This window comes from Dendrobium catenatum, unplaced genomic scaffold (genome assembly GCF_001605985.2).
Source record: "Dendrobium catenatum unplaced genomic scaffold, ASM160598v2 fragScaff_scaffold_932, whole genome shotgun sequence".
NCBI lineage: Eukaryota > Viridiplantae > Streptophyta > Magnoliopsida > Asparagales > Orchidaceae > Dendrobium > Dendrobium catenatum.
The window spans coordinates 304,353-325,858 of NW_021319394.1; the positions used below are offsets into that span (position 1 = coordinate 304,353).

Consider the following 21,506-nt stretch of genomic DNA (forward strand, 5'->3'; position numbering starts at 1 on the left):
AATATATATTAAATCAGTGTACACACTCTTTATATACAATATGTACACTCACAATTCAGACGATTTTTTTCATTCAAACTCCGCACAAGATAATTTATTGCTTACAACAGCTTTCAAATATTGATTAAAAATGTTAAATCCAAACCCCACTAGATTATAATTGTATCCTCTTTCGCAAATACTTGAACTCCATGCATAAGTTAATTTTCTTCACAGCTATCTCCCCCCTTCCCCTCCTTCCCGTATAATGCTGAGACGAAAATTTCTAAGTCTATGGCCGCGTATATTCTAGCCCGCAACACTCTTAAAACTAAAAATATACCCCTATATCATAGTCAGACAATAAACAGTTTGCTAAGGACCATTGGGCCATAACAACATGATCAACTTTTCAGTACTTCATCCTATGAGAACCCTCTGTGTTAGTCAGATACATTGTGCTTACAAAGTTGATACAAAAGAGTGGGCTTACTGATCAGAGTAATATGATGTGAAGAACTGTACAAGGCAAAAAAAGTTCAAAGATAATACACGTTAGAGAGACTAACCTATCAAAAGAAGCAAGGCACCAGAGTCCATCCGTGTCGATCAAAACGCACCAGCCTGATCAATCTCTGTTGTGATATGGCCTCGAGGGCTACCATGATGAATTAGCAGCATTAGTCCAGGCATCATCGGGGCCTGGTGCAACCTTACAACTGTTGTGATTAGGGCTTCGGCTTCGACTACGACTGCCATTGCCTAATCCATCGTCGTCGCCAGCGGGGCCAGGACTGAAACTAGGGTTGCAGCCACTGCTGTCGCCTCCATTTCCCCCGTAGTTGCTATGATCGTCGTTTTTATACTGAGGTTTACTGTCCTGATCTTGACGTTCTGGACAATATCTGTAAATGCCATCAAATATTTATACAGATATCAGCACTACTTTCAGCTAAGGGGCTGGAAAACTATTTTGCACGCGAAGCAACAATGTAGTTCAGAAGGCTTACTGCTGACCACGTAAGCTAATATAAACAATGATAAGAACTACTAGAAACTAGAACCTCAAAACTACAAAAGCTTTTGAATATTGACAAGCATAGAATGATGCAAGAGATGGAATAGAGATGGACCATATTTTGACGTCATACAAATATTGTTATCAAAGTCAATTTGATCCACAATGTAGAAACAGTGAAGAAAATTTTTAGTTGTTTAAGTAGAGATTCTTTTAGAAACCTGTACTGAGAGGAGCCATGATCATTATGGCCATAGCTGGAGTCCGATGCCCACCGCCGGAACTTTGTACCATAACCACCACGGGATGCCATATCTCGTAGCTCTGAAGGAACTTGTTGATCGGCCCCTTCCAACACTTTAACAAGATCTGAGGCATGCTTGGAATCCTGGTCACAAAAGAATGTGTAAGCTACTCCAGTCGCGCCTGCTCTACCAGTTCTTCCTATTCTGTGTACATAGTCTTCAACACCTGTGGGGAAATCATAGTTGATCACAAACCTGTAAAAACAAAATGCTATATCACATCACCTTCATCTCAATACCAACAAAAGTTAATTATGAAATAGATAATAAAACTGTAACCACACAAACTGGCCACCTTCCCAAGCTGTCAACATGCAATGAATATTAACAACAACAATCGCAACATCAAGCTTTTATCCCACAACATGGGATCGGCTACATGAATCTTTTTTCTCCATTGTGTTTTGTTAAGAGTCAAATTCTCATTTAAATTTATAATAAGGAAATGTCATTTCTAATATTTTCTAACTAAGTCTTTTTATGTCTACCTCTACCTTTCTTAACATAGGCAATCTAATACATTAAAACTTGAAAAGTTAATGCATTGGCAACCAAGATTAAGTTCTAAGAAAACAAATTTGCATCAACCTGATATCCTTAATATCCAATCCACGTGCTGCAACATCAGTTGCCACAAGAATGGGTGACTTCCCACTTCGGAACTCACTGAGTACCCTATCACGCTCTATCTGAGACTTGTCGCCATGAATTGCAGAAGCACCAAATGGACCATCAAGATAACCAGCTAGCTGATCACACATTCTCTTCGTAGAACAGAATACTATGTATTTTGATGGCCCATTAGAAAGCAAAATCTGTTCCAGTCGACGTCTCTTCTGCATGTGTGAAATAACTTCTACATGCTGTAATTGATCAAAATGAAAGACATCAAGTGAAAAGGAAAAAAAAAATCAGCTGATGCAATAAATGATACCACTATTTAGCTTCAGAGGCAATTAGACCACATGAACAGATATTTCTATCTGAATGCAAAAACGAGCAAATTAGTAGAACTTCCATAGTCTGTGCATACCTGCGTAATAGCTTTATTAGCAACAAGTTCATCAATGCTGCCAATATTAACCTGAACAGGTTTAACAAGTAAATCTGATGCAATTTTTCGGACTTCCTTAGGCCAAGTAGCAGTGTACATAAGAGTCTGGCGCGTTGGTGGTATTTCTTTCACAATTTTCCGTATCTGTGGTTCAAAACCCATGTCCAGCATCCGGTCAGCCTCATCAAGAACCAGGTATGAAACTTGATCAAGGTTCAATCTTTTCATCTCTAATATGTCATTCAACCTTCCTGGAGTTGCAACCACAACATGGACTCCTCGGTCTATATCTCTCAACTGAGGACCTTTAGGAGCTCCGCCATACAAACACTTAGACAGAACAACAAAAACTTGGTTAATTGCGATATAGAGCCAATAACTCCACGATAATTAGGAATGGTAGCATATAACATCCATTAGGATATCAGGGCACAATAATCATCTGCACATGCATATAGTATGGCACAGCATAAACATCTATTGTCAGGGGAAGTTGATAACTTTTTTGATTGACTGGGTCAGAGTTGAGTTGAAGATATCAATTAGTTTTACCCTAAGAAGATGATTAATAGGGTGATCATCAAAGAAAGAAGCCACCTTGATCATATCAATAACACAACAATCAAAAGTAACAGAAATAGAACTGCCATCCTTAACAGACATATTAAGAAATTCCACACAACTGGAGATCAGGGGTGGTGAGAGCGAACCATACATCTTGAAATACAAACATGCACATACAAGCCTGTGTGGATGAATGCATAAGCATGCAAGCAGGTGTGAAAATTTATTGTTTATATTTGTATATACAAATGAACATAAATACAACAAACACATAGCAAGAGAGAGAAAGAGAGAGACAGAGAGAATGTGAGAAATAAAAAGAAAGAGATACAAAATGACAGTTAGCATGACCAAACATTGACCACTCAAAATGACAGTTAGTCTGTTTATCAGCAGGTAAAGTATATGAAACCTCCAAAATTTCTAGATGCATGCTAAAATTTCATTGTTTACGGATGGATTACAGACCCGGTTACATAGTAGAATAGTGTTTCCTTGTTTTATAATAAGCAGATAAAGCAAATGCTCACAGGAAACGTTGCGCTTAAAAGATCCATGTTTCAAAAGATAATATACATCCCAACTTAAATGCAAAGTCGGTCATATGCTCTTAATTATATATCAAGCCTGCATAAAATAAATGGAAAGAAACTATTACTTCTGTTGAATAAATGCAGTATATATTCACTATGAAGCAGACAGAAGAAATTTGATATACAGACAGTGGTATTCTCTGTTGCCACTATTCAGAAACTTACAGCACTTAAAATTCGTGATGACTTTCCAAACTTAGTAGCTTCTTCATGTATTTGTGTAGCTAACTCTCTTGTTGGTGACAAAACCAAAACGGTCGGGCCCATTCTAGCATCTTTGCTGAGGCGCTTGAGATGAATGAAACCTGGAATGAGATACCCCAATGTTTTGCCTGAACCTGTTTTAGCAACGGCGACAATATCGCGATTCTGCAAAGCAACCGGCCACGATTGTGCTTGGATTGGAGTAGGTGCAGAAAAACCTGCTTGATTGATCTGCAAAAGCAAAAAAGGTATCCCAGATGTCATGAGAAAGCAAATCAACAAAAGGCTATATTTTCTTCATAAGAGCAGAAAAACACAATAAAAGTTATGAAAAAGCAAAACATTCCGACAAGACTGGTTAAAGCCGGGAAAAATACTTCTTTCAGGATGAAGCAAACTGAAATAAACCTTGCCTAAAAAGAAATATAAAAGAACAATCTTAATCACTGAAATATGTTCTTTGATAGCACAATTTTGTAAATTAAGTAGATCTGTTTCATCTGAAGCGGTGCTTGATCCTTTCAAACAATGCCCATGCAAAAATGTGTCAGTAAAACATTGTAAACCGTGTCTATGAAACAATGAAAGAAAAAGAACATAAGACGGATTAAGTATTATAAAAAAAGGATACATACCATGGTATAAACCCATAAACTTATCATATACAGAAATAAATACATATTTGAATATAAAGATTACATGTTAAAGTAAATTCATTGATATTTACATACATATGTATGTTATGCATTCATAAATACAATAAAAAAAGAATTTTTTAACACACATTAGCTTGTGTGTATTGACGGGGAGCAAGGTGGGTGACAATGATCTGAGCATGCGGAGAATGCGAATTGAGCCAAGGGGAAGAGGTCAAGCCCCCCTACCCACCCCAAAGGGTGGAAAATAATTCCATCAAAATACCAACATAAGTAGAGATCAGTTCCACAACCTCTAAGACAAGAACCAAGCATATGTACACCAAGCCAAGGGTCGGGAATCACAATCTCCACCCAACTAGACTTTTACAGTATGACCTACAAATGCAAGATAAAAACCATCCATTCTCTTAAGCATCATTAAGACTAATGGCATCCATGATTTCAGGACATCGTAAAATTATTTGATCATCAAAGGATACATCAAAATTTCACAAGAGATGGCATTAATTGCATGAGAAAAATGATTGTGATCTCAAAACATAAAAAGAATTTTAAAAAGGTTTGAACTAAATGCATGGGTTGTTGATGATATTTAAAAAGTATTTTACGATTTTGATTGGTGAACCACATGGGTTAAACTAGGTTTTCTAGATGGTTTCTATATCTCATCCAACCATTCTTACTCACATGCTTGAGCTAGAGTCAAATTTATAAGAAAATAGTTGAAAACTTGATACAAAAGTAGCATTCATATTATAGACTACAACCAAACTTGTGATCTTATGTTTGAAGTATATGTAAGTTGGTAGATGCAAAAATAAAATTTGAGGAAGAATATTCATTCTCATCCTAGGAGGATGAAAAGTCAATCCGGTGTGTGTGTGTGTATAGATATAGACGAAAGACAACATAAATAGAATGTGTGCACAAAGATTTGCACAGATAGATAACCTCACGTAGGACTAAATAGGAATGCATGGAAAATGAAGATTCATAAAGCAAATCACAAACAATTAGAATAAGGAAAATGATGATGATGTTATATATATATATATATATATATTACAAAAACATATAGAATATTAAATGGCATGCTTTCTATAATGGCACAAATCTATTATAATTTACAACACTCATATGAGTCTAAAATACATGCATCAGTTAGAAAATTTTAAGTTATCCCACGTAATACCCACTTACTCATTTTAAAGTTTTTGAAGATGTATGATAAATAATGCATTCAATACAAAATCCCTTAAAATATCTCACTATTTAAATTTGATATAGAAAAAGTCCAAAATAGCTCTTCAACTATTTGTACATGGTCAATGAAGCCCCTCGACTATACAAAACTAATCCCAAATAGTCCCTCAAAAATTAAATTGTGATCAAATTTGTATCTTAATTTCCTTCAATTATATAAGGAGCCATTTGGGAGGAACTAAATTAGATAAATGTGAGACCCCGGGACTAAATTAGCTACATACAAAAAGATGAGAAACTAATTTGGACTTTTTCTGAATTTGATAGATATCAGACACAAAACCACTATTGCCTATTCCATGTATGAGTAGGAAAGGATGATGCTTGATATTTTGTTAAGCCAATTGTTTTTAACTTAGAAATTCTTAAAACAAATTAAAATATGAATTTTGCTAATGTTATTGTGTTCCACATAAGTGGAGCATCACAACTTAACCCGATTATGGTGAAGACAAAGGTTTGCTGTCACCCTTAAGTGTTGTGTCATAACTTAAGCCCATTTTGGTGAAAGTAGGCAAGAGCTGGAAAAACCATATGACACCAACCTTAGCTCAATGATAAAGAAAAGTAAGTAATGTTTGACTAGGTTTAAAATTAAGACTAGATTTTCTACAAGAAATTTTAGAACATGAGTGGGAGTACAAGAGAATTAGTGGATATGATAATCAGAAAAAAAAAAAAATCAAAACGAGGACAAATTTAAGAATATTGAGAAAGGTATAAGCCATTACGTATTGAAAGTGTTAACAATAATAAGAGGTGATGATAGTAGCCAAGAAAGTGCTAAAAGATAAAGTTATTAAGGTCAATATGGTCAGTGATATAGTGAATGTTATGAAGTTTGTGTCAAAGGTATATTTAGAGATGAGTATATGATAAAGCATTACCTAATTTTGAAATAGCTATGGAGTGACTAAAAAGCTCTCAATCATGATTGGTTTATATCAAAGATCAACATCAAGTCGTTACTTGTTACGTTGGTAATTGAGATGGTTGCAAAGGATATAAAAAATAAGATGCCTTATTATATAAATAATAATAATAATAATAATAAAATAAGATGCCTTATTATATGCCTTCGGTAGAAGACATAATTCTAATGAGTGAGATCTTTATGGAAAAAGTGTGAAATCAAAACAATGGATAAACTAGTTTGATGATAAATATCCTAAAATTACTAAAACAAACACTAGAATTAAGATATATAATTTTAGCAAGTGTGACATTATTAAGTATTAGTCAATATTATAAGTAACACGAGTGTAATAGATTTAAATATCCTGATTATAAAGAATAATAATAACATAAATGAGTATATAACTTTTACAGTTGAGACGAGGTGATTAAAATGGAGAAATAACTTAGGAATACAACAACAACAACATCAAACCTTTGTCGCACTGTGGGGTCAACCACATGAATCCTTATTCTCAATTGTGCCATGTTAAAAGTTAAATTCTCATTTATATTTACTAAAGAAAGGTCATTTTTAATATTTTCTAATAAAGTCTTTTTAGGTCTACCTCTACCTTTCTTAACATAAGTCAAATCTAATACATCTACTTTCCTAATCGAGTCATCGGAAGGCCACTGTTTTATGTGACCAAACCATCTAAATGAGTATTTCTCTAATTTTATCTTCTATTGGAGCTACTTCAACCTTTTCATGTATATGCTAATTTTGTATCATGTCTCTACGAATAAAGCCACTCATCCACCAAAGCATCCTCATCTCTACAACACTTAATTTAATATTATGCTTCTCTTTTAATGGCCAACATTATGCACCATAAAGCATTGCAAGTCTAACCACCATCTTATAGAATTTTCCCTTAAGTTTGAGGGTGACTTTTCTATCACACAACAAGCCCGATGCATTCCTCCACTTCAACCATCCATTTTGAATTCTACTAATAATATCCTCATTTATTTCACCATCACTTTGAATAATAGACCCAAGATATCCAAAACATGTACTTTTATTAATAACTTGATCACCCAAAGTCACAATCCCCCCAGAAGAACTATTATTATTAAAATTACACTACATATATTCAATTTTAGATATGCTCAAACAAAAGCCTTTAAACTATAAGGCTGCCCTCCATAATTCAAGTTTAACTTCAACTCCCTCTCAAGTCTTATCAACAAGAAGAATATCATCAGCAAAAAGCATAAACCAGGATACAACCTCTTGCAAATGTCTAGTGAGAACATCCATGACTAAAGCAAAATGATATGTGCTTAAGGCTAATCCTTGATGTAATCTAACTAAAATAGGAAAATAATTAGTCAAACCATCTTGTGTATAAACACAAGTAACAGCACCTGCATACATATCCTTAATGACTTGAATATAAGTATTATTAACCCCTTGCTTTTCTAGAACTCTTTAAAGCACTTCTCTTGGAACTTTATCATATGCTTTCTCTAAATCAATAAATATCATATGTAGATCCTCTTTATTCTCTCTATACTTCTCTATTAAACCTATCAATAAATGTATATCTTCCATAGTAAACCTACCTGGCATGAATCTAAATTGATTTTGAGAAATATTAGTATCACACGCAACCTATGCTTCAAAACTCTCTTCCATAGTTTTAAAGTACGACACATTAACTTAATTCCTATATAATTAGCACAATCTTGTGCATCATCTGCATTCTTAAAAATAGGAATAAACACACACATTCTCCACTCATATGGCATCTTTTTAGTCTTCAAAATAATATTAAAAAGTTTAATAAGCCAAGAAATTTCTTCATCTCCTATATATCTTTTGTCTTCCTTAATATCTATTATATAAATTATTAATAGCTAAAATATTTGCATCACATGTTACTTTCTTAGACTCCTTACAGGTCTCTTTATATCTTTCCCGATTATCAAAATCTTTACATCTAAACTAATTTTTATAACAAATCTTCCTATTTTTTTATCTTTTCACGCACATTTTGATTCCGCCATGAACTATTTTTACTATAAAGCGTTTTTTTCCTTTGATACTCCAAGCACATCTTTTGCAACATTCTTAACATCACATAGAAATAACTTAGGAATACTATGCAATAAAAGATTATCATATAGAATTATAGGTAAACTTCATAAAATTACAATTAAACATATATTTTGTATGAATACGTGTATTTGGTAATAAATAAATTATTAATAGATAATTTGAGAGCGGAAAAAATGAGTAAGAAGGAAGAATAAATCAACAAATTATTACATTAGAGTAATCCTAGAGGTATAATCTATTAAATATAAGTTAGTAGAAAATAGATTTATGAGATTTAGCGTGTATAACAATATGGAAATATCAAGCAAAAAAATGGTAGATAAAATTAATGTTCAAATATTGAGAAAAAAAAGAGTATCAAAATGTAACTTGAATGGTAGTTGCTCAAAAGATTTACACAAACAGAGATATGCTCCCCATGCAAAACTCGATAGGGTTGAATGGAGAATGGTGATTCATGAAGTAATTCCAAAAGTTAGATTAAGATAAATAATGATGATGAATACATATTGTACAGAAAGAAGAAGAAAAAAAAACATGTTAAAATAGAGGGATACAACACTACAAGGTGGAAGTTAATGCATACAATGATGTGAAACAAAGTGGAAAAGAAGAATTGCGTTAAGGAATTTAATTAAACGTATAAACTTCACTTTGTCAATTATAAGATAATGATTCTTCCAGTTAGATTTAGAAGGCTTGGTGAAAGAATTAAGTAATAGCCATCAATTACACTGGAGATTAACAAGATACTTGCAAAACAACAACATCATAAATGAATAAGCTAATGGCGAAGTTAACATGAATCCACAGTTTAATAAGTAGATCATTCACCTTGGGGAATCCCTCACTCGCACTCATAATTGGAGTTCTTTTAGCGGAGGAAGGTTGCAAGCAAACTTAGAGGCGCCACTAGAAGACATGCGATGCCGAGGGTGCCAGACGCCGGGGAAGGAGTCAAGTTGGAGGAACGGGTGGCCGTCCGGTGATCTTCCACTCTCCAATAGGTCTTTGTTTGTCGATGACGTTCGCTAAATGGGAGAGGATACGATCAACGTATTCCTTGACAGTGCTTTCAGACCCAAATTCGAGGTCAAAGAATGGTGATTGGATGACGTTGATCCCCCTTGATAATTGAGAATAAGCCCGTGATCAACTTCCGGATCGGCCATACATGATCATGGAAGGGCTTGGTATGTCGTAGTGGCATTGTGGTGGGGGAGCCGCCACTTGGGAGGGGTGACCAAGAGGAAGAGGAGAGAGGCGGGTGGGGTCTCGGGTAAGAGGAGGTGGAGAGAGGGGGCGACTAGATCTAGGTTAGGATTAGGAAGAATTATTAGAAATCTGAAATTAATTTCAGATTAAGTGAAATTAGAGGGAAAGAATTTGAATTTGATTTCAAATTCAAATTGGATTGGGGCTTAAGAGGGAAATCCAAGGTGGAGCCCAATCAAGGGGCCGACAACATTAAGAGAGGGGGGAGGATTTTGTGGAGGGCTTTAAGAGCTTCCAAATTAAGTTTTCTCAATAAGGAAGAGGAAGCTTAAATCAAATCCAATTTTAAAAATAAATTAATAATGTTTAAAACTTTCAAAATATGGCTTTGTCAAATTAGGAAAGATTTTGAAATTCAAAAATTGAATTTAAAATTGAGGAATTATCTTCCTAAATCAATGGAGGCTATTTTGGTAGATGGTAATCATGACATTAACCATCATTAAAGGTGGATGGCCAATGGGGAGCCGGCGGGTTTGGGCTTGGGGGAAAGGGGCGGCGGGATGGTGGGTGGCCGGCGGCTAGGGGATAGGGGTGTAAATATTTGACACGACACGAAAACCCGATCAGAACCCGACACAAAATTTTCGTGTTAGACCCCACCAGTTTCCAAAACAGATCAGGTTCGGGTTCCAGGCCTGCCCGCACACACGCATCGCGCGACCATGTTCGCCGCAGCGCCGTTCGCGTCCGCGCTCGATAGCCCACGCGCCAGGCCGCCAGCCATCCTTCCCGGGTCGGGTCGGGTCAACCCGGCAACCTGCCGGGTCGAGTCCGAGTTGCATTTCCGACTCGTTTACCTATCCGTGTCAGGTTAGGGTCAACCTGTTTGAACCCGGATCAGTTCCGGGTTCAACCCGAACCCTAACCGTGACCCGAAATTGACACCCCTACTAGGGGAGCTATTGGAGGGCAGAGGGATGGGCTTTGGGAGGGGTTCGGGTATGGGAAAAACTAAGAAGAAGATTGGAGGTAGGGAGGAGAAAGAGGAGTAGGAAGTAGATAAATCAAAAGATTAACCGAGAACTCAGAATCCACCGGCGGTTGTCAGGTATTGCATATCCCCTCTCCTTGGGTTCTCTCCACTCAAGAGCTCACAACTTGAGACAAAGAAAAAGTTGAATTTTACTCAATAATCATCATCCATTACAATGCAAGAGGCCTCCTATAAATAGGCCCAAATGAAAGAAACCGAAAAGAATAAAGTGCCCTCGGGTTACAACATAGACTCAACTCCTCATAAGGGTAAAATGGGAAAACTCAAATGCAACATAAAACATAAAACAGAAAATACATCAAAAATATAGACTCTGCATCGTAGTCGTCGATCCATGACTATGTCGACGATACACATGTCGAAATCTATGACTGATGTCCTCATCATACAACCTCACACCTATTTGCCTGAGAGATGGTTTTGGTGATTCATGACATTACATCTCACAATTGAGTAACTGAAAATTTGCACCATACCTCCCTGAATGTAGAGCTAATTATGCAAGGATAAGTTTGCTAGGCAGACTCTTTGGTAAGAAATCACAAGTGGTCATTCCAAATTTAGGAGAGAGGTTATGGATATGCAAGAGGAGAAGCCAGGGGAAATAAGGAAAACAATAACACTAATATAAAAAGAAGATGGTCTCAGATGAAGGTTTACAACACAAAAAAAAAAAGATTTAGTTCAAATCCTACAACATTTGTTATATAATATATCTCATGATCCAAAACCAATCAAATATCCTACGGGTCCTAATATGCTCATGCAATAGCTTGCCCCATTGTAAGGAAGAGGGTGGGGAGAGCGGAACGCTACAAGTTTCAATGAGCAAATATCAAAAATGAAAGAATCTAATTGAAGCTTTGCAGTTTGATTTACATCAGTTTGCTAATGATCTAGTAATAGGTAATAAATTTTACATGTTACAGAAAATAAATAAGGCAATGGCAAATGACAGTTTTTTTTTTTAAAATAACGATCTAGTCACACAATTTTAGCCTTATGCATGCATACTGGCTCGGGCTTCACTTTGCAATGTTATGTTTTGTTATGCTGCTTGATAAGAAATAAATTCAATACAACTCTCACAGAGATGAAAAGGCTCTATAAGTGTTTGGAAGATTTACGAGTGCAATACTATGCTTTACATCTCATGTTTATAGTACAAATAAAGCTCGTGCCACATCTAGTTTTAGAAAAGCAGAATAGAAAAATAAGGCGAAAATGTATTTCCCCCATTAAAGGGGGAACCATACCCTCCCTAAATAGAAAATGACAACTTCTTGAAAAAATAAAGACCACAATGAATTTCACCCATTTATGCTGGTATGCACATCAATTGACTCAGCTAGAGAAAGTATCCCCGCATGAATATTTTTGTTTAAAGATACATAATCAGGTTGAAGGGGCTCCCTTTTTGGTCAGACTATCTACAATGCACAGTTAAAACAATATCCAAGAGCCAAGAGCCCTTAGCAATGAAAGCATTATCACAAAGAAGTCAAATATGAAATGCACAAGACTGAATCATCAAATTTCATTAAAGAAAGCAACCAATACATTTATGTACAAAGGAGCTAATTGGTCAAACATATACTGCATTTTACTGAAGGTGCAGCGGTCAGAAACATAACACATATACAAGGTGGCATGAAATGTTAACCCATTTGTGCAATCATCACAACAGCAACATGAACTAAATAATATATGCATAAATAAATGAAAATGTAACAGAATTTAAAATTTGAGAATTCTGTTGATGAGAGAATTATAACACCAGTAAGTTTGTAAGGCAGAGAGCTTTCAAACAAGGATGCACATAAACCTCAAAAATAAAAGGCATGTAGTCTCTAACATAAGTCGGACAAGGACATCCTGTCTGACATGCCATTAACCCATGCCATAAATAGTCAAAATGATGCGGACATCGGTACGAAGATTTGGCGCATCTATCACAAGAGTCGTCGTAAATCGACGGCTATAATTTAAATCTTCAATTATGATTTATTTTTCTGAATTTTAGTTTTTATTTGATGTATTTCCTGTTTTACCCCTAGGTTGGTTTATGTGAGTGTTGTAGCCCAAGGGGCAATTTTGTATTTTGAGTTTTCTTATGTTGTGGCCTATATATATGGCCTTAAGCTATTGTAATAGGGATGGATTATTGATATTAAAAATTTTGTGTTCAACACTTGTGTTCTTTTGAGAGAACGTTAGTGAGATTCCTATGGGAAGGAATCGGAGTTTTCACCAGCCGCAGGATGGGTCCGGACTTATGACTTGAAGTCCCTTGGAGAAGGTCAAAGCATCACCCGTCAGTCTTTGGAAGAGTCATAGGCTCGCGGTTTTTATCTTCTATCGTTTGTTTCGATCTTTTATTTTTATTTTGTTCCTTCTTATTGCTCCTATTAGTCATCTTCTTCCTCCTCCCCTCTCCACCTCACGGCTAATCCCCCATACCCAAACCCATGCCGCCGGCTCCACCTCAGTATCCGCCGGCCTCACCTTTACCTCCTCCTTATTGAGTTTCCTAATTTGGGGTGCATGATATTAGGGCTTAATTTGAAATTCAAATTGTTTAAAAATTTGAAATTCAAATTGTTTAAAAATTTGAAATTCAAATTTCTCTCCTAATTTAGCTCACCTATTTTTGGAAAGTGCTCAATTGGAATCCGGTCGAACTCCTCCTCCCACCCTCTTTGGAATTTCCTAATTTGGTTGGTTAATTTAGGGAATGATTTGAATTTGAAATTATTCAAATTCAAATTTCAAATTATTTCCTAAATTAGTGATTTTATTTTAGGAAAGTTTTTAATTTACATCCATTTGAATTTGAAATTTAAATTGGAGTGAATTATTTTCTTTCCTAATCTTTTAAACCAAATTAAGAAGTCTTAATTAACCTCATTAAATCTCTCCCTCTCCCCTGCATGCCGCCGGCCCTCCCCCTTTACCCTCATTAAATCCTATTTCTAATTATTTCCTAAACCAAGTCTAGATCTAGGAAATAATTCAAAATCCCTCCAATCCTCCATAACCGAAATTTCCCTTGCCTTGCTCTACTAATTAATTTCCTAATCTAAGGAGATTAATTTCAGGAATTAAAATCCACTAAATTCCCTGTGGTCCTGCCGCCCCTCCTCTCTCCTAATTACACTAGAAAAGCTCTCTAGTCCAGAACGTTTAATCCTTGTTTGGAAACAATTTCAATTATTGTAACTCCCACCTTGGCCGAATTTTCCTTCACTCCAAAGCTTTAATCTTATTTCCTAAAACCAGAAATCAGATTTTCGTAATAAAATTCCCTCCCCTTCTCAATCGCGTCAGCCCCCTCTCCCACCCGTCTTCTCTCTCTCTCCAAGCCCCTCTCTTCACGTTCACACCACGTTGGACGGCTGGAGAATTGCTGGAATTCCCCTCCCAATTTCCTTCACTCCTCTTTCTCTCATAGAAAAATCTGAAAAATTTCAGATTTCCTGAAGGGACTTTTCAAATTTTGTGAGGAGACACTTGGAGTTTGTCCATCTTCCCTAGCAAAGCCTTTCTCCCGATTTCCCATTCTACATCACAAAATGTGTCAAGATTAAAAACGAATATAACAACATGCAGACATATTAGCCATTTTAGAATTTTTTGTACTTCTTTAATAATGAATTTGGATATTTTCCTTCTATTAGGAAAGCCAAGGTCATTGTAACCAAGTTTACTATTTAGCTCCCTTTTTTTTATTAATTTTCTGGTGTGTTATCCAGGTATCTAGATGCTTAATTTTTAAAAATTTTATAACAAGAGGATTGGTTATGATACTTTATATGAACCCAGACTTTGCTGCTGTTTTTCATATGTAGAATCTATTGCAATTATTATTTTAACTGTTAATTTTGATGATACATATCTATAATGAGAAATGTTTCACAATCCAGGTTGGCCAAAACCCTTGCTCACGTAGCATCTAAAGGCTAGTTCTCATTTATTATGTGTTATGACACAAGAAACAAGAGCAACTCAAAAGCATCCCATGTAAGCATGGTCTTTAGTGGGACATGAGCACACCACTCACATGCCCCGATGCATTGAAAATCCTATCTTATATGTTTTTTTTTCCAAAATTAAAATGGGACATGGCTGAAACATGTCACAATGAATGGGATAAAAGCAAGCTACTTTTAGTTGAATAAATGTTCAACTTGGGTTAGACGGTTGATGTGTATCTCAATGCTGAGTGTGTTGGGTCCGATCCATCATGCATCAATGCGTTCATATCTTATATAGTTATTTTGAAGATTATAAATTCATTTTAGCATTTTTGCATATTGTGTAGAAAGTATAATATTGATATTGAAAAAATCATGCCTAATAATTAATGCTAATGTAGATACTTGTTGAAAATTAAGCCAACCTAATGATATATTGAGATGCAAGTATAATTAAATCAATATTAGTTTTTATTTTTTTCAAATCTTATGCTTTTTTGGAACAAAAATTATAATTCATTGTGTGATGTCTTCTGATAGAAATATTGACTAAGGTGATTTGAAAACACTATTTATATTAATAACATATAAAAAAATCATGTCCCGAGCATATTGCGTGTGATATTTTCTAGCCATGTTATGCCCCTGTACTTGTTCAATATTTGTGTCTCGTGTGTGTAACCACGCCCATGTTCAATATTTTTCAAGAACTGACACATCCCATATGCATTTTGCCTCCTGTTTGTGCCCCCATATTTATGTAGGTTCATCATAACTATTAAAATACATAAAAAATTTAAGGAATGAAAATTCATATATATCTAGAAATACCTCTCTTAGAATCTCTGATGGAAAACCTGTCGACTCAAATGTGATGTATGGAATTGGAACATTTGCTCCCTGAAAAATGTTTGGAGAGGAGGATAGCATTACTAACACTTAAGGAAATATAAACATTAAAGTACTTTCTGACCAATAAATAAACAAAGCGAGGAAAAGACATAAAAAACCGTTTGATAGAAGTGAACAAGAGAACACTAAACTATGGAGGTAAACCTCATGAAAAAGAGCATACAATGCACATGACTGAAACCATCAACTGGCACCTTGAAAATTAATAAAACTCAATATGATGCATTCACATAAAATATAATGAACCAGAAATCTTAACTAAAAATGCTGGAGTAAAAGATAGTCAATTTTACAAAAAAATTCTTCTGCATATGGTGGCATGTGCTATAATATCCCAAACCGGGGTCCCATCACATGAGGACGAAGAGGATGGTTTGTCGCTTGGGTTTCATTCTCGCACAGGAAGACGGAGCGAAAGAGGAGATCGTCGACTCAAATGTCAAGTAACGAAGGAGATGAAGTGTCGATCAATTTGATGAAGACGAAGGAGCACCGATGTCATTCGGTCTTTCAGTCGCGATAGGCTTTATCAATTGGAGTCGAAGGAGGAGTCGTTTCCATCCATTCAGATTTTATCGAGGAAGACGAGGGAGCTAGCTCTGCCATTTGGGTGTGACCATCGGTTTCATTCCCTAGAATTGTGAGGGAGATGAAACGAAGAGTTGCGATCGAATCAAAACTGTTGCTTGGACTCGGCGAATGGACTGTGTTGGTTGCCTTCATTCCTTTATAAATTAGAGAGGAGAGGGAGAAGGGGTGAGACCGGGAGAAACAGAGAGAAAGAGATAGCGAGAGAGACAAAAAGATCAAGCGAGAGCAAAAGAGGGAGAGATTGACGGGTCTCGTAAGATCGAAGGTGAGGTTATACATTCGAGACGATTAAGTCAAAGGTAAGTTTTTCTATTTATTAAAAATGTCTAAATAATCTAGATTATAAAATATAGCTTAAATTGCCTAAAAGAGAAGATAAATTTAGAAATTGATTAAAATGATAAGTGTTAATATAAATATGAATGTATTTAGAAAAAAGAATAGATTTAATATTTTAATTAAATAATTAATGTGTTAAACGTTGAAGGTTGAAAATTTATATTTTTTTATATTAAATTTAAAATATCTTGATAAAAAAAATTTCTTTAGAAAATCATAATTAATTAATTAAATTTTAAGTAAAATTATTAATGGAATGTGTATATATATATATATAGAGAGAGAGAGAGAGCTTAATTTATTTATGAAATTTTAATTAGAAATTTTATTAATAAACATATTCTAAAAATATATAGGTATCGAGTTAAGAGCGATTTATCATCTAAATTTTAACGATAAGATAATCATATAGGTGTTAAGCGGGCAACGACGAAGTGGTAATTAAAGTGGATTGCCAAGGCATCCAATTACGAGGTAATGATATTTTTTTTCTTTTAAAATTAAATACATCAAAGGATAATGACACATGCTTATTTAGTCTTTATTACAAGTTAGGTCATAATTTATCATTCTCACATCCACTGGCTGGTCATTTTGGGTTAGATGATACCTAGCATATTATATTTCACACTATTATATAAAGTTATTGAATGTCATATGAATGAAAAGGTAGATATATATGATTGCATGTGTATATTGATTAATGTAGCACACCACCTTATGATACTAGTTGAAAACGCATTATACCCGCATGCGTAAATATAAAAAGTTATGAAAAGGAAATGAAAAAGAGAGTATCTTCATTAGGACTATTTTAGACGATATCTCTTGTGATGCTTATATTATTTATAGAAATGATAAAGATATGACATATGTGATACGTACAAATATGCATAACATTGATGGTTATATTCAAAATGAATTTTATTAATTTATGTTTTGAAATGAAAATGTATATTATTCTCAATGCTTTGTAACTGAAAATTAGAAACATTATATACTCACTAAGTTGTGACTCACTTTGTGATTGCAAAACATTCATAGGTATTATCTAATAATTTAAATGAGTAGCAGACAAGAAAACGTACATCTTAGGCACGATGCTCCAAGAAAAATGATTATTTATAATTTTTTACATCAAATTTTTGAGGTTTTAATGACTCTTTCAGTGTATTAGAAATAGTTAATTAGTATACTAAAATGTAACCAACTGACCTTCTGTTCTGGCCTCGTTAATTTGAGCCTCTGAGCCGGGTCATGACATGTGTCATTTATATTATTCAATTTCTATGGTAAATCAGGTAGAGCACTAGAAATGTAAGATTATATTTTATTATATCATTATATTTTGATGCATCTCAAGAAGAAAAAAATTGCACCAGTGATTATTATAGTAAATTAGTAATGAAACGTCGTAGCTCCCAACATAGTTCACATTATGCATTGTGAAATAATATAAGAAAATTATAATATCAACCTATGAGAGAAAGCAAAGTTATCGCATTATAAGAAGTAACAAAAGATTCATTTTAGGGTAATAAATTAACAAGTTCTCATCCTACTAAAGCTACATTTAAGAAAGAATATATATGTTAATCACATTTATAGGTCAAAAACAATACAACAACTATAACAATAACAACAAGATCAAGCATTTATCCCACTACATGGGATCAGCTACATGAATCATTTTTTTTTTCTATTGTATCTAAATCAACTAGCCCCGAAAATGAATGGCACTTAAGCACGCAACTAGCACCTGGCCATCAAGGAAATGAGTAGAAGGGTGCGGCGGCCATTGTAAAACTCGAGGCGTGAGCTCATGCAGAGCGGACGTCGATGCGGGATCTTGTTGGTAAAAATAGTGCAAATAGTAAAATAATAATAATTTCAACAAAATCCTTTCATAGAAACATTTTTTATTTCAGAAAGGTCCTCTGAAACATGAAGAATACCATCTTTCCCTTTAATGGCCAAGGTTTACAATGAGGACACGAAATGTCCATGCCATGCAGTTTCAATGTCATTTATTAGCTCTTGCTAATTGAAAACATGGACATGCCATTATGCCAAACTGAATTATGCCCTTTTACAACTAAGTTTTAGATAGAATTTGAATCATGACAAAAATAACATGTGTCAAGTTGTTAAATACAAAATACATTGATTAGACTAGTACAAAATAGAGTTAAGACAAATGAATAAAGGGTTCATGAAAGTGACCAAAAATAACTAAGATCAGGCTAATGATGACGATGTTTTGGGTACAAGACTAAATAAATTGCTCAATCCCTAAATATAATAAAATGGAAATGGTGCAATGATAGAGTGGAAAATTCATGAACAACTCACATAAGTCATCCACTACTGAGCTTGCTACATTTTCACATGCTAAAGGTCGCCGATTTATAAACAGAATAATTAGGCTTCGTTTGGGATGGCTTTCTTAATGCTTCTTAACAGGGGCGGCACCAACCATAATTTTCAGGAGGGGCAAACTTATAAGTAATTGTTCGCATATATGTCGGGGGTCCAAGGGGGCAGCGCCCCCTGGCGGGGTTCGACCTTTCTCTTTGTATTTGGCGGGGTTCCCTAATAGTAACAAATTTTGATTTAATATTTCTCTTTGTATTTGATTCATCATTCCCTAACAATAACACATCTACACAATGCATTTAATTATATTGGGGGCAAATGCCTAAAGACCATAGTATTTTAATATTTTTAGAGGGGGCAATTGCCTAAAAACCCTTGTAATAAAAAACTAAAAATCACTAAATAAGAGTATAAATGAAAAAAAAAATTTTTGAAGGGGGGGGGGGGGGGAAAAAAATTTTGGGGGGGGGGGGGGGGGGGGCAATTGCCCCTCCTAGCCCCAAAGGGGTTCCGCCCTTGCTTCTTAAAGCATCATTTTAGTACAAAAATTTAAATTTTTGTACTAGAAAACTGCTTTAAGAAGTAGTAAAAAGACGTCTCAAACGAAGTCTTAGTGTGTCACAAATGTCACCGTTTTGTAACCATCCTCTAAAATTCCGTGTATCTTGAGAAACTTTTTTTCAATAATTTCTTTCTTTCATGTAAAAATTCTCAAAGAAGTCGCTGAACACAATTTTGCAGAATATCAACCCAATGCTAACAACAAAAGGAAACATCTAGGAAATCTATTAAGGTTTAAGCCATACAAAAATGATTGGAAAGTACTCAAAAACTATTAACTCCATGACCAAGCAAGTGAATCAGAACACATACAACCAAACATAAGAATAAAGCACAAGCTATCAAGCACACGAAGTAATTTCCAAACATGCAACAAGCTTACCATGCGGGCAAAAAAATTCTAAGATGCATCGGAAACGACACAAAAACAAACAAATAATCGCGGAATAAAAGAGAAGGGGTGCATTTCACTTTGGCATACAATGACAGTAATTTCATGACGTCGTCGATAGGCCTCCGCAGATAAACCAACTCCCGCATCTTGGTTAGCTTGTGATATCTGCATGTACGGTGGCTCATCGTCAACTTTTTCTGGCCCGGGCTCTTGATTCTGGTAGCAGTCCAGGCTCGCTGCATTGCTCTATAACACAGCCAATGGGCATTATAACATATCTTGATATTTGGAAACAACAAAAAAAAGCGCAAAAAAATACCTCCTGGAGCCGATCACCATCGTAGATTTCAGAGTCCTTGGTGGCAGTAGAAGGAGAATCCTCACGCTGCGGCATAGGAGGAGGAGGAGAAGAGGGAAGAGGTTTCTCGTATTGCGTCACATTAGTTTCCGGGTTCCAAAAGTAAAGGTAACCACTGCTGGAATCGACGAGGCCTCGCCAAGGTTTCGGGAGCGTGGGATCCGCCGGCGCGTAGCGGATACGGCCTTTTGTTGACGAGGAGGAAGAATCCGCCGTCGCAGATGCCGACATGGCTCGCCGGCCGGCGGAGAACGGTGAAGTTGAGAACGATAAAATGCCGCAGAAAAGCAGATAAAACCCTAGCACGGCTTCGACTACGAGAGAGGACGAAGTGTAAGATGGCTACGTGGTAGAGAAGGGGGAAATGAGCAGAGTCTGGGAGTGAGATCGAGGAGAAAATTTGTTGCTGCAGTTTAGAGCGAGATAGGAAAGGTTAAAAGTACGCGAACAGCGACGACTAGTTCGCAAGAACCGAGACTGTCCGCCACCTCATTGAGAACCCAAAGACTACACACGCTTACATATTTACATATATACTGAAGCCGCACTCGTGGTCTCTTGTTCGATAGTTTTGATTATCAGTAAAGATTTTTTAAATTTAAAATTTGTGGATATGAATTTATTTTAATTAATTTAAATATTAAAAAATAAATATACTAGAATAAAAATATTAATAAATAAGACATTTAAAATTATAAAATTTATATATTTAACATTTAAAGTTATATTTTATATAAAGCAGTATATCATTAATAAAATTTATGAAACCTTAGATGACATAGGAACTCACGATGGATCTCATGAGATAGATAATTTATATGAAATAATATCTTTAACAAAATTTATGAAATCTTAGATGTCAAGAAAATCATGAAACAATTGTGCCTCTCATTTAAACACATTTTAGCTCAATGCATTCAATAACCCTCTGGTCACTCTGATGTTGTCCCTTCCAATGTAGACAGGTAAAGTGAGTTTAAATATTATTAGATTTAGATTACATTGCATTTAACAACAATTCCAATGCCAACTTTATCATGTTGTTGTCCCTTATCTGCAACGGAAAGG

The 21,506-nt window shown here is 35.3% G+C and overlaps 1 protein-coding gene across 1 annotated transcript; it reads right to left on the reverse strand.

Moving 5' to 3' along the window:
- Positions 1 to 364: 364 nt before the first annotated feature.
- On the reverse strand, positions 365 to 20,953 carry LOC110102537 (DEAD-box ATP-dependent RNA helicase 14). Its single transcript, XM_020830906.2, has 8 exons — positions 20,400 to 20,953; positions 20,168 to 20,326; positions 15,739 to 15,807; positions 3,679 to 3,948; positions 2,336 to 2,686; positions 1,891 to 2,165; positions 1,219 to 1,497; positions 365 to 884 (listed from the first exon to the last, which is right to left on the reverse strand). Exons 1-8 carry the CDS (start codon positions 20,667 to 20,669, stop codon positions 638 to 640), a joined length of 1,920 nt encoding a protein of 639 aa, XP_020686565.1. The 5' UTR covers positions 20,670 to 20,953; the 3' UTR covers positions 365 to 637.
- Positions 20,954 to 21,506: the final 553 nt, after the last annotated feature.